Raw genomic sequence first — 18,598 nt, forward strand, 5'->3', positions numbered from 1 at the left:
GAAGGTGGAGTACCCAGTGCTTCTTCCTCTTGTGGCTGGGTATTGAGTAAGGATAGGGTGCCAGAGCATGGTGGGAGTGTAGGCCCAGGGCATAACATTTCTAGTAAAATTGTTTTGCTAAGGAGGAGAAGGGATTTTAAATGTTTTAATAAAAAAAAAAAAAAAAAAAAGACATGTCTTTTAGGTGAAAGAGCAGGCTTGGTGAATTACCTTATGACATCAGATCCTACTGCATTTTAGTTTTATTTCCAGCTAGACTGGAGCTTGATATTTCAGACCATTTCAGTGCCCTGGGTGACGTCGATTTCAGTCTCCTGTTTTCCCGACTAGCGTCTCTAGCCCTGCATTCCTGACATGGGCACGTTGTACGTTTTTCCACCAGTTTAAAAATAACTTTTGCTCTGGGTTTCTGTCTGCATAGAATAAATGTCCATAAAAGGCATTTCTTAAAGGGAATTTACCATATAAAATACATGTATTAATTTGCCTTAAAATAAGATGTGTGCTGTTTTCTACCTTTTTTTTTATAGCAGGGGTATGCTGAGACAGGTACCTTGCACGCCACGGTTTAATAGATATACAAAAATAGCACACCTTTGTCCTTGTCTCTCCGTGCAAATGTGGTGTTTGTTGCCAGTGGCTTTTAAGCCCTGCATAGGTCATTAAGATATTCATGATTGGGGCACTTAAAGTTGTGGAGGCAAGTTGCCCAAGGTGCTTTATCACCCCCAGGGAATGGTCCCTTCAGGGTGTGTTTTGGTGAAGGCAGTCTCTTGAGTTGGGCTGGTAAAGCCACCAAAGCACTGGACCCTTTCTTGCACTTCAGATTTTTTCTTCGCTGTTACAGGCTACCTGTGGCAAGTGGTGGATATATTGTTACAGCGACAACCTTTGGCTGGGGCTGGGTTGTTCTTTTTGATTGTTATTTTATTGTACTTTTTTATTGTGCATGTGTGCCAATGATTTCTTGGAATGCTACCCAGAAGACTGAGGACCAGGTGATCCAGTCCGGACAGCAAAGGACAGTACCTGTTGCTTCAAAAATACATGTGCATAACTTTTTCATGCATCATTTGACACTTGAAGAACTACCTGCTGGAATGCCCAGGGACATAAAATCCATAAAAGAAAGAGTAAGACTATAGACGGAGAGACTGTCAGCAGGAAGAGCTGCAATTTAATTGTGTCTCACTTTTGGTCCAAACGTCTACACACTTCTGAAATTAGGGCAAAATGTAATTGATTAACTTTAGGGAAAAAAACTTGATATACTGGACCATACAATTTGCAGAGGTAGACAAATTGGCCATTTGCTCAACATAAGCCGAGCCAGACTTCTAGCTCACGTTTGAGCCATGAATAAGCCAAGCAGGACTCACACTCAACATAAAGTCCTCTCAACCATCTACACAGATACTCAGAAGGACAAAATACCAAATAAGAAGAGTAGTTTGAGTGACTAATAATAAATGGTGGCTATCAAGGCATTTGGGGCGGTTTTGGCACACCTGCCAACCTATGAGCTTAGAGCTAATTTTGTGTTTAGACGTGTTGTTGCTAAAGTCGATACCTTTCTCCTTGATAAGTGCTGGCAAACCTCTCTCCTTATCTCTTGTCCTTCCCAACCCTAAAAGTAAACAGGTCTGTTGGACTTAAAACATTAATACCAGAGGTCAATTTTTATTCTGTATCAATGTTACTGACAGAATTTCTGGTAATCGCTCATGGCAAGTAAGTAAGAAAGACCACCATTTCTTCCCTCGGGTGATTTATCTCTAATAAAATGTCTTATTCTCCATAGTAACTAGCAAACATGTTTGGGGAAGAACACTGTGACGGGACCCTCCATCACTGGGACCACTGGAGAGGCCTGACCGCCAGCCTCCTCCCTATCGACTATGGGCCCTGGGTTTGTAAAGACTTCTGAAGCTACTCCCAGCCGTATCATCTCATCACTGGCTGAGGGGATTATCTCTGGCAGACAGCCAGGATCTGCCACCAGGGCGTGACCGCCATTGTTTTAATTTAATATCAGACCCCTCCACCCCATGGTGCATTATTATGTTGTATAAACCAGTCCCCTCCCCCCTATTGTACTGTTAATCCCGTTACTGCCCCTGTTGTCTCTGGGAGGCAGATTAAGGGGGCAGTTTGTATGCCAATATCTTGTTTTTATGTTAATGTGTGTTTTGCTGGCTATATCCAGTTCTGTGTGTCCAAAATAAATTAGTCTTCGTACGTTAACTGTAACAACATATAAAAATGCAGCATGTTGGACAGGTTTGATTTACACGCAGACCTACAAGATATAATTTCCCAATCCCTGGGCAAAAGGGAGATCTAGTGACCCAGCTATACATATAATAACATAAAAACCAGAACAAAAAGAAGATTATAAGGCCACTGTTCTGGAATCTGTGCAGAGCAGCAGATGTGTCAGCCATGCGGTGGTTCCACCTTGTACAGTTGTGATATTATATTAAAAATATGAGAGGAGAAACCTGGCATAAGGTCTATCCAACCACTTAACCAAATTTGGTAATATGGTAACCCAAAAGCAAATGGGAAGATCGAGGAAGGGCGAGGAGAGAGAGGCACTCGCCTCGGGCACAGCTGCGAGGGGGCGCACAGCCACCCGATCAGCAGCCTGCAGGGCTGGTTGGGGAGATCACAATCCCCCTCTAACTGGCCCAGCATTAGGGAGCGCGCGGTCTGTCACTTCAGACCTCGGCTTTCGTGCTCCCTAATTACTACGCGATGGCAAATAATGCAGAGCGCCGGGATATGACGTCATCTCCGCGCTCTGCATTAATAGCCGGCGCATAGTGATTAGGGAGCACGAAAGCCAAGGTCTGAAATGGCAGGCCGCGCGCTCTCATTAAAGGATATAGGATGGAGGGTGGAAGATGGAAGATAACATTTTATCTTCCCATTTGATAAAACAACAATCTGCATAGTTGCACAGATTGCCGTAAAAAGTGGTGAGACAAGTGTGTTGTGCCAGCATCATCACACCGGCGCATACATCATGTGAATGGGACAATGTGAGCAGGACCCTGTCCTTATGAAGAAGAGAACGCTGATGTCTCAATGAATTTAAATGGACTGCTCCAGTAAGCCTTCAAGCTTTCATAGAAGAAGAGGGGCCACACTGGCCCTATGAGCAACAGGAAATAGTGAAATCTCCCCCATTGCCGATGTGTTATGCAGGGCTAACGTGCAAGATCACTGGTGTTTACCCTTGATACCCTTTACTTTGGGTTGGGGGCAACTTATCTGCCTCCATAAATCCAGCTCCAGATCTGCACCCACCGAGTGCTCCTTGTACCCCACCAGTTTTAGCTCAGTTTGGCCGAATGCATCTCTGACGAGGGCCAGGAGCTGCCGGATGGAGACTCACGCAGAATGCATGGGGAGAATTCTGAGGAATCCCTGTATGCAGTTCCGAGTCGACACTTGGCCAACTTTATTTAAAAAAAGTCACACCTTTCTGAAACGTAAAATGTGTTATGTTATATATTTGTAGATACACTTATTATACACACCCTTTGAATCAACTTACAATGGAAATGAACACAGGCCGTTGGTCTAGCACCAAGCAAACCCACTTCCTCACCTATTTTCTTTAGTTTAACAGGAAACGTGACTCAAGTAAAAACGCAGAAAGCAGTTTCCTAGACTGATACTCATATCCTGGAAAAGGCCCCACTAAGGACATTTATTTTCATCCTAAAGAATGAAGACTTGCAAAATAAATAGCTAGAAACACCATGCTTTTTTGTTTGTGTGAGCGTGAACTCCTGCAAGGGGGCCATGCACACTTCCTATGTAATGTGTAAATTATATATAACAGTAATAGCCAATAGTAATAGTAAAAATCTTGGGTCTACTCCAGAAGTTGTCACCTAGCCAATATTTTAGGTCAGTTAAAAATCTTTTTTTTTTTTATTATATTTTTTTTTTTACACAGAAGTCTTGTAACACACATTTCCCTGGCCTAACACACAGAGCTCACTAGCACGCGTTGGTATGGATCCCCACCTTAGTTTCCAACCCTTTTATTTTATTAGCACAGTCAGAACAGTGGAATTATTGCCCATCATCCAGCTGTCCAAACTATCACCAGAACCGCTGGCCATCATGCACAGCCAAAAGGTTTGGAACCAAAGCCTGCTTGAGCACAAAGCGTAACATGACAATCCCAAGTAGCTTCAGCAAAGCCTCCTATGATATCATAGTTCACGTAATTCGCCCGGTCACTTGTGAATCATGTAGGTAGGAATTCTAATGTGCATTATACAAAATTTGGCAAATATGTTAATGTAAAAAAAGATCTCGAAATTGGACCAAATCTCCAATATATTTTCTTAAATAAAACATCAGAATAGAACAAATAGGTGTCGGTGATGTTTCATGAAGTGGGATATTTTTGACCTACTTTTCCAGTATGCAAAGGGACATAAAATGTAATAATAATAATAATAATAATAATATAAAAAATTTTTCCCGTTTGTCTACATGATAAATCTAGTACGAGAAAGCTTCATAATGGCCAAGGCTTTAGAGATCAGAGACACAAACACATACAAAGATGGGTGAGGATATTTTACACCATCCCTCCCAACATTTTACATATGGTCGCCTTTATTTAGGGGGGGGGGGGTTAGAGGTGTGGCTGGGGGGCAGGGCTTTACCAAGACTTTTTTTTATGTTTGTGATCTCTACAGTTACTTTTATTTACACTATTTCATTTATAAACACATTTTCTGTTGTTTATATAAACATTATCATACTTTATAGGGCTGGAGAGCACTAGCATACACTCACACCCACCATACATCGTTAGATGACAAAAGAGATGAACATCAGAGGGGAGGAAAGAGGGACAGGGGGGGGTTTAGGGCCAGAAGAGGACTGTTACCCCTGAACTTGATTGCACAAATCGTACAACCAAGTTATGTACGGGACAAACCCAGTCACACGTGACGGTTTCTTTAGAGGAACTATAAAACCAAAAATTACAGAGGAGAGATGGGTCTGACAGCCAGGAAACTCCACAGAAATCATTATGCCGTGGGCCAGTGTCATGTAGCGCATTCCTGACACACCTTGCTTCCACCACACCACCCCCCACCCGGGGCTGTGCGTCACCGGGCTGGTAAATGGATCCGACAGAGCAAAGTGCAGAAGTCTGTTTATAGATCGTTTAGTTAATGTACTTAAATTCCGATATGGGATATGGTGATTCACTGTTGTCCAAATCGGTGACCCAGGTGCCACGTGAAGTTGTCTAGGGTTTTTGTGTCCCTCCCGGCCTGTCTGAAAAACAGGTCACGACAGCACACAAACATAATGGTGCCCACCCTTACCATATGCTTTGTAATAAAAAGCAAGCCTTAAGATTAACATTAAGAAACAGTGATTCAAAAGTTTTTAAAAGTTTCTGTGGCTAAACCTGCGGAGGAAAGAATAACATGACAGACCATGCAAGTTTCATTAGCTTTAACATACTGAAGAGTGCAACTCATATTTTCATACAAGTGCAACTGTCTCTTTAAAAGCATTACAATCCAATTCGGGCAGGAGTCTGGGTCATCATCGCATCAAAAATAGAAGAATAGGTGCTGCTTTGGTCATATCAGACGCACCTTCGGGTTATATCTCTCATTCAACGTTGTTGCATGCGTACTACTGGAAATATCCATGAATTGCCAACAAAAATACATGAAAAATGCTCATATAATATGAAAATGCTATAATCACGCTTTCATTTTTGCTTTCATGCTCCATATGACTAATAATGTCCCATTTGGCGTGTTCTGGTGATCGGCTTGTGGGTAATTTTCCTTCCTAAATTATACGGAACACACCAGGACACTGTATGTAACAATACAATAAAATCACCCTGCTACCTGACTCAGATCCTGTTCTTGCATAAGGAAATAAAACTGAGTCACATACGGTGTCATGCGTAACGCTACTGAACCAGACTAGAAGTAAAGTCCCCATTCTGATTTTCTGGGTTTTTTTCTATGCTTTTAAGTATACACGGCATTTCTGGAATCCCGAAGTGTCGCGAACAAGTAGCTGCAAGTTTGAAACTTGCCTTGCGGAGAAGAGGTGAAGAAGGGCTTTCCTGCCTCCAACCAGTAGAGAAGTGACTTGAAGTAAACATCACAGATATGGCAATATCTCAGTTCCAGAAAATACCGAAAATCTGATTGTAATTGCATATACTCGATACAGACTATATATAAAGCACAGGCTGGCATTGATTGAGTGGTGAGAGTCACACTCCAAAGAACGTGTTAATGTCATTAGGTCACTGTGGTTGAGGGTTACTCAAACCTACTGCACTGTAGTATCTGTAGCACAACTTGGTATTATTAATGTGTCTTAAATGTAACACAAGGTGGCACTAGTAGCATAGTGCCCTAAATTGATGTATCATTTTAACATTAAAGTACTTTTATTGGCTGTCTCTTTAGACTGTTTAATACATTTAGAGGACCTCTGAACCCGGCTTTCATTATTATTTTTTTTAAAGAAGAAGAATTTACTCTCTAGAATGTAGAGTGCTTTCCAATGTCCTACTTTGCCCGCCTCGGGGCTCTGCCTGTATGTTCTGCTGCACAGGAATAATGTACGAAGTTATGCAGTGCGAGAATTTGGAAACAGCGTAATAGCTGAAAATCTAGAGTTTTCAGCGGCCGCAAACCCAAATTGATCATTGTAAGCGTCTGTCCAGGTTCTGATTCCTACACTGCCTAGTGGTGAACTCTAAGAGATGAGCATCACAGCCATAGGGAGGTTTTTGGACATGTTTCTCTACAATATATTGCGTTTGTCTAAACCACTATTAGTTTAAGTTTAGAGATATTGTCCTCTGCTGCCACCGCTACATCTGGCTCGGTGGTGGTTTCTGTGCAGGTGTCATACGGCAGCAACACGAGGTATGATCGCAGATAGGCGATAGTGGGAAGGCTAGATGAATTTTGCGCCAGGGTCAGTTCTTCTAAAAGCCATATGTGTTGTAGAAATCATATCCTATTGTTACAGGACATGGGTTCTTCAGCTTCCTATTCAGCTTCAGGGGCTTTATAATTAGAAGATATGCAGTAAATAAACAGTTGCTGGGGTCCACTTCCTTTTTTTTCTCAGCACATTGAAGGAGGTGAATTATCAGAATACAATGCAATAATGTCAGACAATATACCTCTGGGAAACAGGATAGGAGACAGAGGAAGAATAACACGAGAGACGGACATACATGAAACAAAGACAAAGGGAAGAGTCTGTGTCCTGACTTCTCGTAAATCAGGGATGGGCAACCGTGGCCCGTTTTATTAGACAGATACTCATCTCATGTGGCCCTTCTGGGTTACAGTGCCACCGTTCTGCCCTACTCTTACGCCAGCGGTCAGGGTTCCTTTCTTCATCTAAAAGTGAATTGTTATTATTGTACAAGGCTATACCTTTCAGTCAATACATGCAAAAGAACGGGTTCATAATTTAGGCTTCGACACATATGACGCAGCTAGTCCAATGGCACAGATAGGCTTAAATGTGTCACTGCTATTATTACAATTTTGTGGCCAGGGAACATCAGGCGTTGACCGTGAGTCAGCATCGCAACCTGCCTATGGTCTTTCCAATTTACACTTGAATGGAACAGTGTTTTCGGTAGCTAGCTGAGCACCGTTTTGTTAAAAGATCTTGCGCATTGTGATCATTCAAACACCGCTTTGCTTTATTGTACTCTGTGTCTAGCTACTGCACAATGAAGCGCGCCACCCCTGCAGCAGCGCCAACCTTCGCACCTCCCATGTGTCTTTTCTAGATGTCATGGGATGTCTTAGCCGTTCAGCCTTCTCGATCAAGGCAGGGAAGGTTTAACTTGCTTCCAAAAAAGGAAGTCCCAGACGCCTTAACACCCCCCTCCCTCCACAGGCATTGATACAGCCCGGGGAACGCCCACTGCAGCCTGCATGTCCATATATGGACATATAGGGCAATCCTTGGCCTCCCCTACCAAGGAAAAAGCATCGCAGCAACCAGAACAGAAAATGAACCTTTTACACTGAAAAAATACACTGGGCTGCCTCCTATAGAGGAAATCAGCCTCCGTTGTGCGACTGCAGGAAGAGGCGCTTGCTTTATTCATTGAGAGCGTAGCCGTGGCATGTAGGAAACAAAGGAAGCTGCCGAGATTTTTTTTTAATTAAAAAGGAGAAATAAAATGACAGTTCTGAGCCAGCTCTGGACATAGAAACCAATGGAACAGCCCTGCCTGCTTGCCAGCATTTGGTGGCATAGTTCTTTATGAATGTGGCCCATTGTGTGATCATGTGGTCACACTTTACTCGATTACAAAGGCTGGATTTTCATTGTAGTAGATAAAAGGTGCTATCTTGGTATGTGCCGTGCAAGATAAATGCCCCCCGATCTATAGAAACTACAGCTTTAGCCAATACTTCGCTAAAACCATCTCCTACCTTAAGATTTTATAAGGGTAAAAACAACATGGCTCGTGTGTCGCCTTATACATTAATTATCTGCTCATGTCATATTAGGTTCACAATCGAGTTTCTCCCAGGGACAAGGTTTGAAGTTAAAAGATATTGGCAGCTGGAGACACTGTATCTGTGCTCTTCTGTAGGCAAGGACCCTACGCCTGCAAAACTAAACATCTGGAAGCTTCAGGAGTCAATATAAAGAAGTCACTTCTATAATGTGACCTTGACCCTGACAGTAATGTGAAACCTCTGAGGCTCAAGGTCAAGCCCAGAAGTCCCCATGTAAACTACCACTGGCCCAGAAGGGGTTAATTCAAAATGTATGTATTAAACAGAGCTCTATATAATCCATACAGCTTTACACATAGCCTAACAATCACATTCTCAGAAGTATAGGAACAATAGGGAGAAGCTTAACATGCCGTGGAATGTATGATTACCGTAATATTACAATTAAGGCACCTTATCTTCCCTTTCATGAATGGCCTCTGTATACACACATACATATTCATACCTACTGCCCCAAAAGGATACATACGATTTCAATGAATTTGCTTCTAGGGTGGTCTCTAAGTACTTAAATGCTGGGAACAGGCATGTAAAGGATATTTATTTAATGGCCCATTCTACTGTGCAGCCAAGACAGACAGACAGCATTCCATTTGTTCACGTTGGCATCACTTAGACGTGAAAGCCCACTGCCTGAGAAGTGCCAAATCCTCAAACATGACTGTGTATTTATCCTAGCAGACTCTGAAGCTCACACGGAAAAAATGCATGCGCGGCCTATTTAACCCATTTGAAGAAAGGATGCGTGAACAGTTCATCGCAATGCACCAGTCTCTGGATCTCAAAGGGTTGAACATAAAATCTTTATAAAAAAAAAAAAAAAAAAAGGACTCTTCTGCAGGGGAATTTTTTTATATATATATATATATATATATATATATTTATAGTTACTATTTTCACATCTTATGCTTTCTATTTGACAGAAGACCTCAGAGGTGCCTCTTTCCGATGTCATAAAGCCCAGAATGGACTTCTGAGGTCTTCAAAGCTTCCGTAAGCTTATGTAGATCTCCATCTGTCTCTGTGAATGTTGGCCAGCTAAACGGCATCTCAGGAATCCATGATGAATTTAAAACCGGTGAATTCCATCAGCCAGTGTATAAGCCACCAGCTAAATGGCTGCCGGAGCCAAGTTTAGTTTGCAATCGTTCTAATTAGAGAAGACTTAGTCGTTTTAACGCAGTGTTTCTATAGCGTTCGTTCATGAAAACAATGTTGCCAAATCGAAATCAAATATTTTGTGCATCGTTACGAAAACATATTTGTGTTTCGTGGCGGTGCAAACGTCTAAAATGTATACCAGTAAATTATACTGGGGTAGAAGCTGCAGCTCTGACGCTGCAGATGCCCTCCTCATCAGTGGTCCAAAAATCTTTGCCACTGATTGGCTGCTTGACGCAGCTTATTAGTGGCAGTAAAGGGCTCCTATTGTGATCAATCAGTGTTTGCTGAGGCATTTGACCGGGCCACTTGGATGAACTTGCCTGCCAGACAAAAAGCTACGGCACGGGATGCCAGAATCACCAAGTCTGATTTTTGTGCAAAATTATCAACTTGTGCTTATTTGCTGCACATTTGTGCAATCACATGATCTCAGCGTATTGTGTTACATCAGGTTAGATCAATATGCATAGGGCCGCAGCGATAAGCCAAGATAAGCAGCAGCTCGATAATCTCCGTAGTGAAAGCGGCCAGCATGCAAAGAGTCACACTAGATGAGTAGGCAAGTCTGTTTTTGGTTTACTTCCTATATTATGAAGGCTTACGAAATAGAGAAAGGTCGTGTTAGGCGGGCAGACCTCAAGCCATATAAGGGGAATTTAGAACGCTTGTGTTGCATCAGTTACAAGCTATGGTGTCAGCTCGGTGACATCAGTCAGTGCTATCCATGTCACTTATTATGAAACTTTCAATTATTATGGATGCTACCAAACTGATTGCTTCATTGGTAAGGACCCAACAGCATTGTACGGTATATAGGAACAGATTGCATGTAGAAGAAACCATTGGTTGATTCATTCATAACAGCAGGCATTGATATTAACGTTCCGTGGCAAATGACTATGGCTAAGATGTCCTCATATCTCCTCCGCACACTATGACTCCGTGCTGATGCACACTCTGTGTATGACAAGTGCCAACTTTCACAACAAGTATCTAGAGTTGGGATTTACACAATTTAGGGAGTGGCACTCGGTGGTACAACACTAAGGGTGCGACAACTGCCAACTGCCAATACCGCCACCTGCGCCTACTGCTGGAAACTATGGCAAGGGCAAAACTACACTTTAATACACGGGGAAGCCGAAACCCTACTCTCATATGAATATGTTAACCATGGCGTGTATTTACCGCTCATAGCATGTGCCACGCCAGAGCTCATAAATACGATGAGCTGGGTTTCTCTGGCTGACATATGCATGACTGGCATTAAATCTGCAAGCCCCAGGGCGAGGAATTCATTGCATCTGTAGTGCTTGCTAATAATGACATCATTGCAAGCTATGATACCGTATGAAACAAACCAACACGGGCTCCTCGTTATACATTACTTGGCAAAGTCTCATAGAGCCAGAACAGGACACATCTGTCACTGTCATATGGCATCAATTAAAGAATTACAAATTGGTCTTAACGATATCAGTAATGGGCTGCCAAGCATGCAGACGTGTGTGGAGTCTCGTGTAACCGGCTGCAAGAGATGCAGAAACAACGATCTGGCATGTACATGTGGACAACCCAATATCAATTATTATTTATTTTTATATAGCGCCATCACATTCTGCAGCGCTTTAAATATGTGTTTTAACACAGACATGGTAAATATAATTTAAAAAAATAATAAAATTTACGATTTTACTATTTTTTTTAAACAAAAATTGAAAAAAAAACCCCACTGTAAACTATGAATAAAGAATGCTGGTTACCTAACCACAAACATGCGCCTCGGTAGCTTTCCAGCCCCTTTAACAATCTGGGCACGAACACAGGCATTCTTTAGAAATGTTTCTTCTTATGAAAAAAGAAAAACCGCCGGTATTTGTTGGGCAGATCTGCCACCCTCAGCCACGCTTAGTGAAGTGGGGATCTCCACGAGCTCGTCTGGTTAAACGCCAGCACGCGGCCAAGGCAGGTCATCAAGTTACGGTCATAAGAAGGAACCTCTTGCTGTTTTCCTTCTGTTCCAGTAAATATGATACAGTATATAAGATTTAGTAACAGACCTGCTGTTGTACTTCTCACACTAAGGGAAATGCTGTTTTAAAGGCACAGAGTCTTTAAACAGTGCTGCTATTGTGCTAGTACCCCAAATCCTTGTTCTCCTATAGTCTATGTAGAAGAGCAGCTAGAGCAAGTAGGAAGCAAAAAAAGGCTCTTTGTAAAGCTTTCAAAATACAGAAATGAAAGAAGATGGGTGGGGATGGTGAACCGAAGAACACATGGCCGGCTGGGGATCGTAAGTGTGGATGGCTACTTGTGACTGTGGACCAGGGCCACACTGGTGATGATGGGGCCACCTGACAACGTAAGTGCAGACGTCTGGATTCCTGTGGCCATTCGCTACGTGGTATATGCCTGGTGTGCTAGATGGCCAGCCAGTCCACAGTCCTGCTGTGGATCAAATCTGTGACCATATTAATATATTAATCCAACAGATGATGGTATTACGCCAAACCGTAGGTTTGCAAGCCAAGTTGAGCATAATGCAGAGTTAGGTGCCAATAGCTCTTAAAAGGCGTCTTACTTCGTACCCAACGAAGCTTAACATTTAGAAATGAACACCTTAGTGTTTGTGTTATGATGCTGTAAAAGCGGAGGAGAGAAATAAACATCTGGAGGATGCGTCTACAGGTATTGGCAGCAGTAGCTGTATTACTGACTCCCAAGATTTTCTGCCTTTGTCTTCAGTGTCTCCATTGAATGAAGACCCATATCATTATTGCATATTAAAGCATAACACACAATGCCTCTGCTGTCAAGTTCCCCATTAGCTCCGCCCACCTTGTCAAAGAACTACCCCCACCCACCACCACCTCCCCTCTGTCAGGTCGCATCACGCAGAGACACAGTCCTACAAAGGACTATGCGTCCATTCAATGACAAGACTACAACTCCCGGAATACCATTCGCACCTAGACAGGAAGTCAGCCCCTCCCTCCTCATTGTGCAGCGCTTAAAGAAAGCGGAAGGAGGCTACAGGGGAGGCTTCATTTCGGTGTGAGTCTGGCAGACAGCGGCACGGCCCTTTTCCTCACCACACCAAGACACCGGCTGCCTTCCTCTCCTTCCCTGCCCTATTTCCACCGTTTCCTCAGCCCCATTTACTATTCGGCTTCGCAATGGTAAGTAGAATTGACAGCGGAGGAGGATGTACAGCAGCTTGCATTTGGTCCATGCTTAGGGGAAGCAGCCGGGGCCGCTCCCTCGAGCCGCCATCTTCTACAAACCCTGCCATCCTGGCAAAGGGGGTACCTTTGACTGACTAGCCATTCAGGTCGCCTCCTTTTATGCGTTGTATTGGGGGCTATCGCTTCGTTTATTTTTAACGAGGTTGTCGTGAGGATTGTAAGGGGCATCTTTGTTATGCAGTTGGTCAACCTGCTGTAACTATTTTATAGGCTAGCGTTGTCTTACTTTACCCTCTGGGCTTACCTTTTTATCTGCACCGCAAGCCGTCTGTGTTCTTCACGCTTCGCTCTGCTGCGCTTTGGGTTTTTTCCTCTTAGAGGGGTGAATCGTGCGCAGTGCTGTAAAAGCCGGTTGTCATGCGGCCATTAGCATCGTTTTCCGCATGGCCTATCCAGCACTTTCCCAGTATATTGTATAAATCTTTCGAGAAAAGGGCGGGAACGGCGGGTGCCGTGGTGCTGGGTGTGGCCTAGTACGTCATGGCATAAGGCGAAAAGCCACGCCTTTAGTTGTAAGGCTTTTTCTTTCCCGGAGGCTAATCATAAGCGCTTGGGGGGAATTGCGGGTTACGGGGGTGCGGATGGAAGGGGTGGTAAATCCTTTGTGTGAAGTGCGCCTGACTTTAACAGCCAGGCTTCATTCAGCGGATTACGCGCCCTGCCAGCGGATGCTGAACTTGAATATGATGGGCGTGGCCAGGCGTGCGCCAGGTGTGGAGGCGCGACCTCGTCCCGATTGGAGTCTCTGGCGGACTGCAGGGCGCGCGCTCTCGCTTCACGCGACAAATGCGCGTGCGCGCCTCCGCTTCAGTGGCTCCCATGCGTGGCGTCATAGATCCGTTTGTGGTGTCTATCGTCGACAGATAGCTTCTGCGGATAGTTGCGGCCTTCCTTGTATCGACAAAACTAATTTATGGGAAACATGCCTAGTGTGCGCTTCCGATTTGGATTGCTTTAGAGTCTTTACCTAAAGGGCTTTCCATAGCGTGGCTAAGTGATACAACTAGCATGTGACGTCTTCTCCTCATCACTTGAGCAAGTCAACCATTTAACAGCGTAGAGATGTGACGCATGCAAGACGGCCCCTCGCTACACAATGTTGCATGACTGTAGGATATTGGAATGAGTGCTGATATATATTCTTTAGGGGTCCTCTACAGCACACTTTACTGGCAGCATATCCTGTTACTTGCATTCTAGAACTGGGTGCATTCAGTGATTTCTGCAGCTTCAAGTCTGAATTACCGAATTTAGGCTAGATTGCCCCACTCCCATGGAATACCGGCCTCGCATGTGCCGTTTTCATGTGCCAAAATTATTGAATGGGTTCATTCATGCACACAACTTATATGGATAGTAACCCGTAGGTGTGACACAAGGCTTCAACAAACAAACAAATGAACTTGTGCTTGTGTGTTAAACTCCAGAGTTGCCACCATTAGCTTGTTTGTGACCAGTTTCATATAAAACTAACCTCTAGGCCAGATCGTTTGTGATCCTCAAAGCTTTTACAGTCTATGCAACACAACTTAGTTGAGACTTGTGTCAGATTAGTCACTGTTTTAAACATGACGCAGCTTTTTTTTCTCTTCCCATCTACGTCTCTCGCCTAATTTATTGCTTTTATGTAGCCTGCTTAAACTCTGAAAACAGCCTCGTTCATTCCATTAACTGTAGGTAGTATTTGGCCTGCACTCCAATACTAAGTTTTTAAACAATACTGTATCATAACTTGACACAGCTGGTAGTCTGAAGGACAGAGATGGCCCGATTGCTTTGGTTTTGCATGAACGTAGCTTTCAGAAGTCGGGTCTGTTTGATCACCTACTATTCATAGTTTGTTGCATTTTCTTGAAACAAACCCTTTAACGTCTTGCTTCATGTGCTTTCTGTACAGGCCTCTGGTGTTATGGTTGATGATGATGTCATCAAGACTTTCAACGATATGAAAGTCCGCAAGTCATCTACCCCAGAAGAGATCAAGAAACGCAAGAAGGCTGTGCTGTTCTGCTTAAGTGATGACAAGAAAAGCATCATCCTAGAGGAAGGGAAGGAGATCTTAGTGGGAGACATCGGTTGTACTGTTGAAGACCCCTACAAGTGTTTTGTGGACATGCTTCCCCGGGATGACTGCCGTTATGCTTTGTATGATGCCACCTATGAAACAAAGGAGACCAAGAAAGAGGATCTGGTTTTCATCTTTTGGTGAGCAGTTATAGCCTGGATTAGGGGAAGAATAAGAATGCCCCCTCCATACAAGTGGAGTCAACTTGTATGTGTGATGGCTGGGTAGCATCCAACTTGCCATTAGGTGCTGTGAACAAGTCCATTAAAAATAGAGCGCTACCCTTGTGTCCAGTTCCTACTGTGGGTGTCCACTTTCTCAGACTTCCAAAAACTTGTTTGTAAGGCTCTGGAAGCTGTCATGTAATGGTTTTTGATAGCATAGAGTATGGACAGTCTCCACTGGGTCCTCCTGTTTGTAGCATTCTCTAGGTAGTACTTCCCTGTAGAATACAGCTACATTTTCTTGTTCTGTGGTTGAATGCCCTATCAGACTGAGTCTTTCAGATGCATTTTTGTTCCATGTGCTAAAGAATGTCTGCTGCCTGCATCTAAGTCAGAGTAAATGTGGCGCTTGATGTTGCAATACTGCTTAGCGAACGAATGCATTCCCAAGTGTTGAATCAGACTTGTCTGTAGAACTGCAGCGCCACCCTGTGGGTTTATAATGTACTACATGAGACTCATGAGCAGTATTGTGTTGGCCCTCTGCTAATTATTGAAGCCTGAATAAAGAACTATGGCTTCCCTTCCAAAACATGTGTTGGAATACACCATTCTGCGTCTGATAATGGTAGCAGACAAATGTTCTGTAATGCTGGTGGCAGTGCAATTATCCATCTTTAGATTACCCCCCCCATCTTGGCTAGTGAGCTGAACAATGCAAAATATGATTAGCAGTAACTGCTTGTGTGCCGCAAAAGAGGCAGTGGGGGGCCTTACCATAAATTTAACTGATCAAGTTTCCAGTCCTGATGTATTCGCTCCTTTTTAACAATCGCGTTCAAAAAGGTAGTGACTATTGGAGATGAACAGCCATGCAGGTACTCTGAGAAAGCTAGGGTACGTCTGCCTATAGTGGATTTCTCATATCGATATTTAACCAGTTGCATGACTTTTTGTGCCCAGAACCTGGTGAAAGTGAAAAGTCTAACACTTCTGTAACAAATCTTGTGGTTACTGTTAAGCAGGTAATGGTTTTTGACCATCGTAGAATGTCTCCTTTTAACCAGTGAAGCCAAAGTGCTAGTATGTTAAGAAATAAAAAATATACTGAATTGTCAAGGGGCAGATTAACAGGTGCACTTCTGTAGGCCCCATAACTAGATGTCAGGGTTGTTGCATGCATTACCAAACTGAGTGAAGCTTGACTGGGTTTGTGGGTCAAATCGTGTGTATACGGCCATTGTCTCAGGACAGTCAGAAAATTGCTAGAAAATGTCTAGCAAGGGTATAAAGTTTGAGGCATACAGAAGTATATTGAAACTGGATTCCTACAAAATGTTAGACATAGTAAACTCTTAACCTTTAGCCAGCCGTTATGATAAAACTAGGCATAGAGCAATTACGGTTAGCAGGCCAATTAAGGTGTTCATTAAACGCTTGTAATCATTTCTTTGTACTACTGCCTCTGATCTTGGCCTGGTGACTCATCTAATATTTGTGGTAATTTGTCCTGCTAACCGTAACTGTCCAGTGTTCTGCTGGGTATTGCAAAATCTTTATTGCACGATTGGCCATTCAAACTAGTAGTCCATAGGGTCTTTAATGTTCTTAGGATAATGTGGCGGTCTTTAGAGAACTTTAAGCAGGCAATGTAAAGTTCTGTTCCAGACAATTGTATTAAATCACTTGTATATAGTGATGGGTTTTTGTGAATGTAATCTGTGCTTGTTTAAAGTGGCCCACCAAAATCTTTGTACATATTAATGTAAATGTTGTCTTTCAAAAGGGCTCCTGATGATGCGCCGCTGAAAAGCAAAATGATCTATGCCAGTTCTAAAGATGCAATCAAGAAGAAATTCACAGGTATGTGCTAGCTTCTGCCTACAGCCTGTATGACCCAATATACCATATGATTTAAAGGCCTTGTGCTGTGTCCCAAGATCTTGTAAACCTTTAATAAAACCTGACATACCTCATTCTCATTCCAGGTATCAAGCATGAGTGGCAGGTAAACCATAAAGAAGACATCAAGGACCGCACTACTCTTGCTGAGAAACTTGGGGGCAACACTGTCACTTCTCTTGAAGGAAAACCCTTGTGAAGACCTACTTTTGCCTCTTTCCCAGTGTCTGTGCCACTTAAAGGGGCTTCCATGTACCCGTTATCCCAAACAGTGTCGTAAATACTCGCATTCTCTTGGATGTGGGGCACGTTCACTCTACAAGCAGTTATCACCTTAAGACAGCCCCTTTAGACAGGCACAGCATTCCCTCGGTAACCTGTCTTGTCATGATTCACTTAGGATTTGTTTTTTGTCTTGATTCAAAGGTATCTCTTCATCCCATCTTATCAATCGCACGCATTTCTTCTCCCAACAATCTGCACTTGAGTTATTTGCCAAATGCATCCTGGCTTCTCGTTTACCATCCCCTGACTTCTCTGTCAAACTAAGGTCTTGCAAAAGTTTATGCTCTCGCTAGTTTCTCTGTAACCAGTTCAGAGGAGTCAGGATTTGGTTTCAGGCAGCTGCCAAGTCTCTTGCTTGGGGGTTACCTCTAAACATTCCTAGACCCACACAATGGTTAATTTTCTTCATTCCTGTTAAATTGGGCAACTTCCAAAATTCCATAACATTCCTGTCAATTACTCTGGCACTTCCAATGGCATAAGACCTATTGGCATCCCTTGCAGTTATTTTTGCTTCCCCAAGGCACTTTTCTAATAGCGGAATTTAATGGGAAGCTTCTGTAGAGCGCTATTTCAGATAAAAATGCCCTTAATTTAATGTAAATTTGAGATTCTAGGACACGACCCCTTTCCTAGACCTGCATTCCATATTTCATTTTTGAAATTGATGGCCGCATAAACAATACTTTGCCAATTTCCCTCTGCAAATATGACCCCTCAGAATAGGTTAAGGGTCATCTATTGGGGAGGGTGTAGATTGTCTGAAGCCTTCACCCCTAGTACCTTTCATCCATTCCCTTTGAAGTTTCAACACTCATTGCGGTCTTGAATTCCTTTTGTCTTGCGTTACTAATATGGAAGTCATAATGGCAGATCCGACATTAATAAACCTGTAAAAGGATGTGGTTTTGTGTCTCGAATGGTTCTTTCTGGATTTTGTAATCTGTTACACAAATTACCCCTGCAGACTGTTTGCCACACAAAGATAAATTAATAACGGTAGATGGGCTTGTAAACAATGCTGTAAAAACGGTGTAAGATATAAATGCTACAGTAACTTACACCACAGCACCTACCAGGTTGGTCTTCAGTTTGATTACTATATAAAACAAATAATTGCCATAACCAGTCTTTAGCTGCTAGATAGGCACAACAGGTTAGTTTCAGAACGGCTAGCACACCAACTAC

The 18,598-nt window shown here is 43.1% G+C and overlaps 1 protein-coding gene across 1 annotated transcript; it reads left to right on the top strand.

The window, feature by feature from the left end:
* Positions 1–14,897: 14,897 nt before the first annotated feature.
* On the top strand, positions 14,898–17,324 carry LOC149298515 (cofilin-2-like). Its single transcript, XM_089487351.1, has 3 exons — positions 14,898–15,199; positions 17,010–17,086; positions 17,212–17,324. Exons 1-3 carry the CDS (start codon positions 14,904–14,906, stop codon positions 17,322–17,324), a joined length of 486 nt encoding a protein of 161 aa, XP_089343477.1. The 5' UTR covers positions 14,898–14,903.
* Positions 17,325–18,598: the final 1,274 nt, after the last annotated feature.

The sequence above is a fragment of the Sceloporus occidentalis genome, unplaced genomic scaffold, assembly GCF_023333645.1.
Source record: "Sceloporus occidentalis isolate IW3139 unplaced genomic scaffold, rSceOcc1.0.p SCAF_32, whole genome shotgun sequence".
Lineage (NCBI taxonomy): Eukaryota > Metazoa > Chordata > Lepidosauria > Squamata > Phrynosomatidae > Sceloporus > Sceloporus occidentalis.